The 9,601-nt window shown below is 35.5% G+C and overlaps 1 protein-coding gene across 1 annotated transcript; it reads left to right on the top strand.

Moving 5' to 3' along the window:
- The first annotated feature begins 2,355 nt into the window (after window positions 1–2,355).
- Window positions 2,356–8,364, top strand: LOC126703719 (protein SUPPRESSOR OF GENE SILENCING 3-like). The gene is made up of 6 exons (XM_050402798.1): window positions 2,356–2,565; window positions 3,415–4,384; window positions 4,561–4,855; window positions 5,032–5,276; window positions 5,853–6,001; window positions 7,863–8,364. The coding sequence occupies exons 2-6, from the start codon at window positions 3,422–3,424 to the stop codon at window positions 8,086–8,088; spliced, it is 1,878 nt and encodes a 625-aa protein (XP_050258755.1). The 5' UTR covers window positions 2,356–2,565; window positions 3,415–3,421; the 3' UTR covers window positions 8,089–8,364.
- The last annotated feature ends 1,237 nt before the right edge of the window (window positions 8,365–9,601 follow it).

Here is a 9,601-nt window from a genome sequence, read left to right as displayed (position 1 = left end):
ACTCAAATTATGTCACTCACACTCGTGTTTCACTCTTAAATTGCCTTTTTCCCGATATTAGTCTCATACTCTCTTGCCTTTCTTCACTCGTAGTTTCTCATTTTCAGTTCTGCTTAAACTAATAAACTTGATCAAGAAATTCAACTTGTAGTATTTAAACTAATACCAATGGCAAGAAAATATGACAGAAACACTAAATCAAAGGAAGAGGACAAAAGAAAATAATATTTTGGTCTGAGTGAATTGAAACTACAAACAATATATATATTTTTTCTATTTCTTTTCTGAAGCCACTTTTTTTTTTTTTTTTTGGGAGCTTGGTGCACGATTTTAACCTAGTGCAAGTCACAAAATAAGAACAAGGAATAAAGAACACAAAGGGAACAAGATAGGATGATAACAGGAAACGAAAGATAAAGGGAGAGAAAACTGATTTTAGAACCTGTGCTCTGATACCAAATGATGCGAACCTCAATCGACACGCTTTGAGGCCCAACAAAAATATTGGAATACTTGCCCAAGAAAGCTAAAATTCAAATTTTTGATAGAAACCCTGACCCAACGTTTATAATCGAAACGTGAACCAAAGGTATAAGTATAACACCTTGACCCAATGATTATAATTGAATCACAAACCAAATGTATAAAGTTTGAATGCCACAAGGAAGAATCCCTGATAAGTTCACAGTTCTTAAAGAACCAAAAGAAGAGCAAAGCCTCACATTTTCTAATTTTTATTCAATAAAATTCTCTCTATTACAATGGGTGCATGCTATTTGATGGTTTTACAAAAAACACCAACTCCTGAACTTGTCCATATGGCTCGTCCAATGAAAGACCGACTAGGGCGAACCAAGCACATGAGGTGATCGTCCTAAGCATCCTTGATGACCTCGTTCATCTTTGGACGGATGAGGTCCCATGGGAAGCTTGTCCATCCTTAGAATCGTTTGGACAAGGACGAGTTGTCCCTAATAGCCTCGTCCGTCCTTAATAAAGGATGGACGAGCTAATTGGGTTGGACTACTATGTGCCAAGTTCTCCATTAACTACTATGGAACATAAGTCCAACTGAGGTAACTTCCATGGCGGTTATGGAAGTTGCCTCCAAATTCTCCGGACTCCTCGACAATAGGAACGGTTATTAAACAGATAACCATTTCACACATGCTATATAAGCATTCTTCGATGAGAAGGTAAAATTCATTCAGACATTTATTTCAGAAATTACTTCCTTCTTACTGGGAATTACAAATTCACTGACTTTATCATCAGAGGACTTTTGGCTAGTCCCCTCTGACTTAGTATTTGTTTTCAGGATTAAACCCTAAGATCATTAGCGCCCGAGACTTATCAACCTATTGATTTCCAAGGAATCATCACTATTTATAAGACATAACTGAAAATAGAAAATCTAAAAACGTACTAAATAATAAAACCTTAAATAAAAGTTGATTTGGTCTGAAATTAGCAAATCCAAAATAAGGAAATAGCTAAAAAACGTTTTAAATAATAAAAGCCTAAATTTAAGGTAGATTTGGTTCGAAACCAGAAGCTCTAGAATAGAAAAAATATCTATTAACTGATATGGAGCTAGAAAATTAATCAACCATTAATTCACGCCATAAATCAAGCCCAATTAAGCCAAATCAGCCCTCAATAGCTTGAATTAAATTTATTACGCCTTCATATTTCTTTGGGCCCAGCTTGGAATATCTCGCATTTGAATTAGCCCAAATCTCTTGAATCAGCCCATTAAGTGCTTCTTTGATCTTCTTGGATCTTGCTTTAATAATAGGCCCAACTGAAACATGCAATGGATCCTTGAATGCTTGTTGATTCTCATCAAAGTTTGATTTATATTTTTCATTATGTTATTTATTGTTTCATATCAAGGATAGGAAACTATGAAATTGAAATCTGAATGTACAATCAATGAGGAAGAAAAAAAGAATAGTTTACATCTTTATACACAATAGCTTTTTCGTGTATCGCACGGGTTAGCGACTAGTAATATAGAATTGGGAATAATGAATGTGTTGTAAAATAGCATGATATAATAGATAAATTAATTTTTAAAATGATAAAATAGAATAGTTTAAAAATACTAGTGTGAATGCTTTTATTGCAAATAAAATAGAACTTGAGTTAAAGTTCAAATTATGAAAATTCAAGTAAAAATTTAATGTGTAATTCACACTTTAAGGTGTAGTTCATCTTAAAAAAAAATAGTATCGGAAACTTATTGAGAAAGTTTGAAAAAGCAAATATCGGGGAAAAAAAACCAAATTGAATAAAAATTTGGGGTCCGAGACTTGAGGACTGAGTAGCAGTATATAAAAATAAAGCAAAATCCATTTTAGTCTTCGTCTCGTCAAAAGCCTCACTCTGCACGCATTACGCGTCATCCATACACACTCTCTCTGTGTTTGTATTTTTCTCTCTCTTTCGCTTTCTTATAAAACCCTCCGCGCGTGACTCTCAATCTACGGCGAGTTTCTCGTCGAACCTCGCCATTTCCGGCATTCCGATCATCCTCCACTGACGATCGGTTGTGATCCACAGGTATTGCTTCCCATATTCTCTTCTCTCTCTCTCTCTCACTCTCACAGTCTCACACACACTAAAACCATCTTTTCCGTACACTACGTACAGGTTTCTTGCATTTTGCTCTTGATGCATTACTATTTCTTTAGCTTGAACTGATTTTCTGATTCTCGCTTCGAATAATCGTACTGAATATACATTTTGTGTGTATGTATATGCGCTTTGTGTATATGCATGTGTATGTAGCACCAACATGTTTGCTAGTTGATTTTAGTGTATATACCGTTTTCGCGAAACCTAGGGTTTCTTCTTAAGCTAAAACTTGTGCTTTCTCTAGAAGTTAAAAATCTTCACTTTTTAGTTTTATACAGTTAGATCTGTGTGCAATGGATGTATTGATGGTATTTCGAGTTCATTTTTGGTAAAAATTGGTGTTTGTTTAAGCCATTTATGGATGTTCAAAATTTTCCCCCTTTGTTTTTGGTAAGATATGAGTTTGTTTGGTGTATATGTCCCTTAATGCTGTGTCTGGATTCTGAGAAAACATAAGGAAAAACAAACAAAAAAAGGAGTTAATAAACAACGCATTTTCATGTGTGTTTCGCTCTTAAAATGATCTGTAAAATTCAACTTGGTGGGGCGTTATATTCAGTGTTAATTGATACTCTTTTGTTTGGTTTTTGCTGCGATATTATTATTATTTAATTTTCCTTTTGTCGTTTTCTTAAGGAAAAGTCTGATTTTTATTGAACAAGAAAAAAATTCGAAATTTCTTTGTTTAAATATTTGTTGAAAATAATATTCTGGGGGAAAATATGAATAAAGTGCAAATTTCTTAGTAAAGTTGATTTATTTTTATAATTGCAGCCAAAAGATGAGTTCAGGTAAAAACGCAGAGCAGTTGAGTCATGGAGTGGCAGACATGAATCTGAATTCAGGGCAAGATGATGATGGTGAATGGGAGGTTTATGCAAGGAAGCCTAAGAACAGAGCTGGAAGCAGTACTGCAAAACGACCTATTCAGAATAATAATAATAATACTAATTCTAGAGGATGGGGAAATCCGAATCCAAATACGGTTCAAAAACAAGGCGCCTGGGGTAATGGTGGAGGAGCAGGAAGGGGGTCAGGAAATACCTGGCCATCACAAACAGGTGATTCTAGGCGACCTGCTGGAAGGGGATATGTTGCGAGGCCCCAATCTTCCTCCACAAGGGGTTTCGATAACAACTACAAGCCCCCCCAACAACCTGTAATCGGGCCTCCATTGCAGAGTGGATGGAACTGGCATTCTGTAGCTGGTTCCGTTCAATCCAAGGGTTCTGAGGATGGCCAGCAAAAGGATGAATACAGTGATGGCGAGAAGGATGATGAGGACCTCTCTGATGAAATTGATGATAGTGATGATGATTTACTTAGTGATGAATTTGATTCTGATGCAAGTGAAAAGAGTCATAACACTCGGAAGAAGAGCAGTTGGTTCAAGAAGTTTTTTAGCATTCTGGATGACTTGTCCATTGAGGACATAAACGACCCAGCAAGGCAGTGGCACTGTCCTGCCTGTCAAGGCGGTCCTGGTGCTATTGACTGGTACCGAGGCTTGCAGCCCCTGATGACGCACGCCAAAACAAAAGGGTCGAAAAGAGTGAAAATGCATAGGGAGTTGGCTGAAATATTGGAAGAAGAGTTGCGCCTTAGGGGAACTTCAGTCGTTCCAGCTGGAGAGGCTTTTGGTAGATGGAAAGGTCTGAAAGATGACGAGAGAGATCATGAAATAGTCTGGCCTCCCATGGTTGTAATCATGAATACAAAGCTTGAACAAGACGAGAAAGACAAGGTACAATCATATTTTCTTATCTGCATTTGCAAATTAATATCCAAGTAATTGTCATCACATATGCATTTTCAACCCACTAACTTTCGTCCAATATGTTTGGAGGTAAACTTGTTCCTTTTTATTGAGATTGTTTGATTTGATTTATGCTTTAATTTTACTCGTGTCAAATGTGGCAGTGGGTAGGCATGGGAAACCAGGAGCTGCTTGACTATTTTAGCTCATATGATGCTGTTAAGGCGCGACATGCATATGGACCACAGGGGCACCGTGGGATGAGTCTCCTGATATTTGAGGCATCTGCAAGGGGCTATTTAGAGGCCGAGCGCCTACACAAGCATTTTGCTGGGCAAGGAACTGACAGGAATGCTTGGGAGCGTAACCGTGTCAGGTTTTCAGCAGGTGGCAATCGCCAGCTTTATGGCTACATGGCCGTGAAAGAAGATTTGGATATATTCAATGAGCATACCAAAGGTTCTCTCTCTCTCTCTCTCTCATCAGTTGAATACCTTGAAGACTTGTGATAAACCTAAAATGCATAGTTTTTTATTTTTTTATTTTTTTTACTATTTTTCTTCTCTGTGAATAATAACTATGCTGATGCGATGTGTAGTTGCCTCTGACATGCTTTAAGAATTATGATTGATTAGAGAAATCAAAGCTCAAATATGAAATGAGGTCATATCAGGAGATGGTAGTGAAGCAAATCAGGCAGATGAGTGAGGACAACCAGCAACTCGTCTATTTGAAGAACAAAGTTGTGAAGGAACGAAGGCATTCAAAAACTGTTGAAGAATCTCTTGAAATTGTGAGTGAGAAGCTGCGCAAGACACAGGAGGAAATTCGTATTGTGAGACAAAGAACCAACAAGCAGCATGAAGAGAACAAGGAAGAGGTAATTTTATGTTCTGATTTAAGGTTTAAGATGGAAACTAGTATATTTTGCAACAGTTGTTAGATCCTGCCTTTTTGTGCTATATGGTATGGACCATGAAAAAAAGCACTTGGTATATAGTTTGTTCTTGAAATGACATCTAAAGTAGAGGTCACAAACCTTGTAAATATGTTCTGTTTTTGACTTGTTGGTATTGGTTATTTTTGATGACTCTGTAGGTATATTATTTCTAACATAGGGATAGGCCAATGAGCTAGAAATCATTAACTAGGTGCATAACTTATCAATTATGTTCTTCTAGATAGGATGACTCTGTAGGCATATTATTTTGTGATATCCTTTGAGCAAACAAAATGCTGGTTGACTGTATTTACATTAACTATGGTAGTCTTTTTGGTTTTGGTCTATTTAGAAACACTATATCCTGGTTCTTTTATTTTTATTTCCAAGTTAGATGGAAAGCTTGCTACCCTTTTTCTGGTCTCTGTTTTTCTTGAGGTTGTTTGATATCTCTCCATGTTTTGAACATTAATTCAATTTGGCTCAGTGTTTTAATGTTTTTATTTTTAAATGAAGATGGACCAGCAAGAACAGTTTTACGAGGATCAGCTCAAAATAATTCGCGAATCAAGGGATGAAAAGGAAGAAAATTTTGAGAGGATGCAGCAGGAGGAACGTGAGAAGGTGAAGCAATTAAATGCTAATTCATCAGATGCAAAGCGCAGGTAAGAGCAACCGCACTAGTTCGTGTAAAATATTCCGTCCATTTAATTTACTTTTTCTATTTTACACAATCACTTTTCCAAAACACCCACATCAGTTTATCTATTTACAAGATATTTCAATAAAATATTCATTCTTCATCAATTTTTTATTATTTTCCCTAATGGTCATTCTTTTTTAATTTAAACTTATATTTTAAGTAAACTACCAACACCGGTGGCTTGGCAAGTGGAACCGCTTGTGGCGGAGGTCTGCTGGCCAAACTGCTGAAATAGTGGCTCCGACAAACGCCGTTGGATTGGTCTTGCCGCCCGCCGTACTGCCGAATAGTGACCCACCGGAGGGTGGATTGTTAACACAACTCTATCAAGTGTGAGATAAGCACAGCAGCCAAGAAGGCCAAGCATAGCAGCCAAGAAGGCACATATCTATTCACCAAATAATAAAAATATCATTACTTTGAAAGTCCATATAAAAAATGTCTTGGTTTTTTTCAATTTTGCATTAAGAAATTAAACTACAGCCACCAACTCATGGATCTGAATTAAAATTCTTGATGTTTCAACAAAACAAGAGCCACAATTAATGGATAAGAGAGCATTGAAGAAACCACTTAAAGGTGATAACATAGAATACAAGATACAAATCCTAACAACTCTAGGATTGTGATAAGATAGGATAGAGTTGCTTCCATTTCAAATACCTTTGTATTTCACAGAACTCTTGTATTTCAAACACTTTTGTATTTCAAATTTTGTATCTATACAAATTCTATTATATATATATATATATATTTATATAAAAGCCTTGAACGAATTCTATTACAAATTCTATTATAAATAAAAAGCCTTGAATCATATCTGTACAAATCCCAACTTTTTTTTTTTTTTTTTGCATTAAAGAGGATTTTATTGATAGCTAATAAACATGCAGCACAGAGACATCATCCAAGACATTAAAAAATAGTCATAACAAACCACAACTACAAGATGAAGACATCAACATCAACAACTAGAACAAAACAACAAGACAAAGTCATAACACACTACAAATGGAATCCCAATGAGTACCAAAATTAACACTTTTATGCCCTCACATTAGTTATAGGTTCACGTTATTGAGTTGCTGGAACTCAATGTTAGAGTAGAACAATCTTTTAATTTACACTATTTTTTAAGGCTTGAACTAACAGCAAACCCTAAAAAATTAGTTTAGAGAAATTCCCAAAAATCTTGCTCTAAACCAAAGAAAACAAAACCCTAAAATCTCAATGAGAAAAACCCATACCTTTTTGGAGACATTTGCCCCAAAATCTGTCAATAGAGATAACTCCAAGCTGATCCACCCTCCTCACCGGGCTGCAAAACGCCCCAAACCGATCACATTCTTTCCCGTGGTGATGAGAATGAGCAAGAGCAAGAGCAAGAGCTAAGAGAAGTGGACGAAGAGAGAAGATGAGAAGAAGAGGTCAGGAATGAAACAGGGAGAAAGTACTGTGAGGCATTGGTGTTGCTCAGGTTATAGGAGGAAAAAAAAAAGAGTGAAATAGGTTTTTATAATATATAAAGATAATATTAAAATAACGTATAGAAAAGCTACAGTAATTATGCATATATGCTCGGTTACTGTAGCACTTTTGTATATATGCACAATTTTGCAAGCACTGATGTGGGTGTTTTTTTGGGTTAAAATGTGTAAAATTAGTTACTTTTTGTATTTTGCACAATCTTGCAACCTCTAATGTGGTTGCTCTAATGTGCAGGTTTTTATACTATTAAAATCTAAGATGGTGCTTTTAGTATTGCTTCTTTTTAAATGTTTGTTACTCATTACATGTTTGTGTTTTCTGTTATTTTAACATAGGGCGGAAGAAATTGAAAAATTCATCAAGTGTCAAGACAAAGAGATGGAAGTTTTTGTGTCTCAGAGAGACAGTCTAGTTAAGATTCATGAAGAGAAAATAGCTGCAATGAAGAAGAGGCACTGGGAGGAAGAAGTAGAGCTGGAAAAAGAGTTCGATGCTGAACTAGCCCAGCTTATGTCCCAGTACTCCCCACAGCCCCCTACCAACACTGGCAATGGTATCTGACATGATATAAATTAGTGCAGGTGTGAGTTGAGTACTACTCACATTTTGCGTAATATTTCTTAGAATTTTGTGATAATTATGACTATTAACTTTTACCTCGGATGAATGATACTATCAAAATATATATACTAGAAGATAGGAACAGGCAAAAGAAGGTAGCTTATGGTAGTGTCTGATGGTTAATTGCTCCAGTTGTTTTGGTACTGATGGTTGGAAGGTTATGAAGTTTGATCTTTTCTATATTATAGTATATGAGTAATGAGTTGGAATGTCAAAGGCCTTACCTTTCTTTATTTTTATTTTTTATTTTTTATTTTATTTTTTTTAACTTGCTCTGTTTTATTTTGTTTTTCATAACTATGGTATGATTTGCAGTGGACTACGCATGAATCTTTGTTAACCTGCACACAAATTCTGTCATTTGTTTAATATAAATGTACACTGCATCAATGGCCATGATCGATGGCCACCTTGTGTACCTCCATTGCTCCAGCGGAAAGAGCAGTTTCAGTACTGTAAAATTATTACTTATTTTAAATTTTAATAAATAAAAAAGTTGTTTATTTGGTTTGAGTTTGGTGATGTGAATTTCTGGTGAGAGGGCAAGTGAGGACTTTTGTGTCTTAAGGGAGAATTTGGGAGGGTAAATAGAATGAGTAGTCTTGTCTTGACTCTTGAGCTTATTGGGGACGGTCTTTATCTTGTGGGTGTTGGGGCTTTAGACTGTAGACTACTTTAACAGGTGGGTGGTTTTTTTTTTTTTTTTTTTTTTTTTTTTTAGAGATCTGTGGTTTCAAAATTTTCATGTGGGATGGTAGATAAGTGCGAGTCAAGAAGGCCCCAAAATTCCTTATGGAGAAAAGGATGGATTTTTGTGGACTGCATTCTTGGGCGGGAACATGAAGTAACTTTGCAATAATTTTTGTTACAAAAAAGATATGTTAATTTGATTTTGCCTTGATTCTGTGTTTGTGGAGGAATTATATTTATGAATTGAGGATTGAGGATTTTCTATTCAGGACAATTTGGTATATTTGGGGCTGAGGATTGAGGCAGTATTTGTTTTTGCAGTTTTATTGTTTGTGAATCAGTTCAAGTGGTATTCTGCTCAATTTGTATTTAGCCACTTGTTGAATTGTGGATTTTATCATGTGTTGTGACCGGTGAAGGCTATGGCTGACTGGCTGTGTGAGTGTTAAATATAGGTGAAAATATATTTTTAATCTCTATATTTAGGGTCTAATCTCATTTTGGTCCCTAGATTGATTTTGCGCCTACTTCAGTATCTAAAAATGGAAAATCATTTTCATTTTGTTTCTTGCCATCAACCCACTAATAGAAAATGCATATATGGCAAACAGAATGCCATGTTTGCATAGTTAATGTTGATGTGGCTAATAAAATATTTTATTTGGCATTTTTTAAATGCTAATTATTTAAAAAAAAAAAACCACATTAGAAAATTTAAACAAAAAATAAATTAAATTTAAAGAAAAGCCTTAAATCTAATTTA

Source organism: Quercus robur, chromosome 10 (genome assembly GCF_932294415.1).
Source record: "Quercus robur chromosome 10, dhQueRobu3.1, whole genome shotgun sequence".
Classification (NCBI taxonomy): domain Eukaryota; kingdom Viridiplantae; phylum Streptophyta; class Magnoliopsida; order Fagales; family Fagaceae; genus Quercus; species Quercus robur.
Note: the sequence above shows the minus strand (reverse complement) of the source record. Positions and strands in the feature narration are given on the sequence as shown.

Coding starts and splice junctions, on each gene's coding strand:
- LOC126703719 (XM_050402798.1), top strand. CDS start 3,422: ATGAGTTCAGGTAAAAACGCAGAGCAGTTGAGTCATGGAGTGGCAGAC. Junction 4,385..4,560: donor AACAAGACGAGAAAGACAAG/GTACAATCATAT, acceptor CAAATGTGGCAG/TGGGTAGGCATGGGAAACCA. Junction 4,856..5,031: donor ATTCAATGAGCATACCAAAG/GTTCTCTCTCTC, acceptor ATGATTGATTAG/AGAAATCAAAGCTCAAATAT.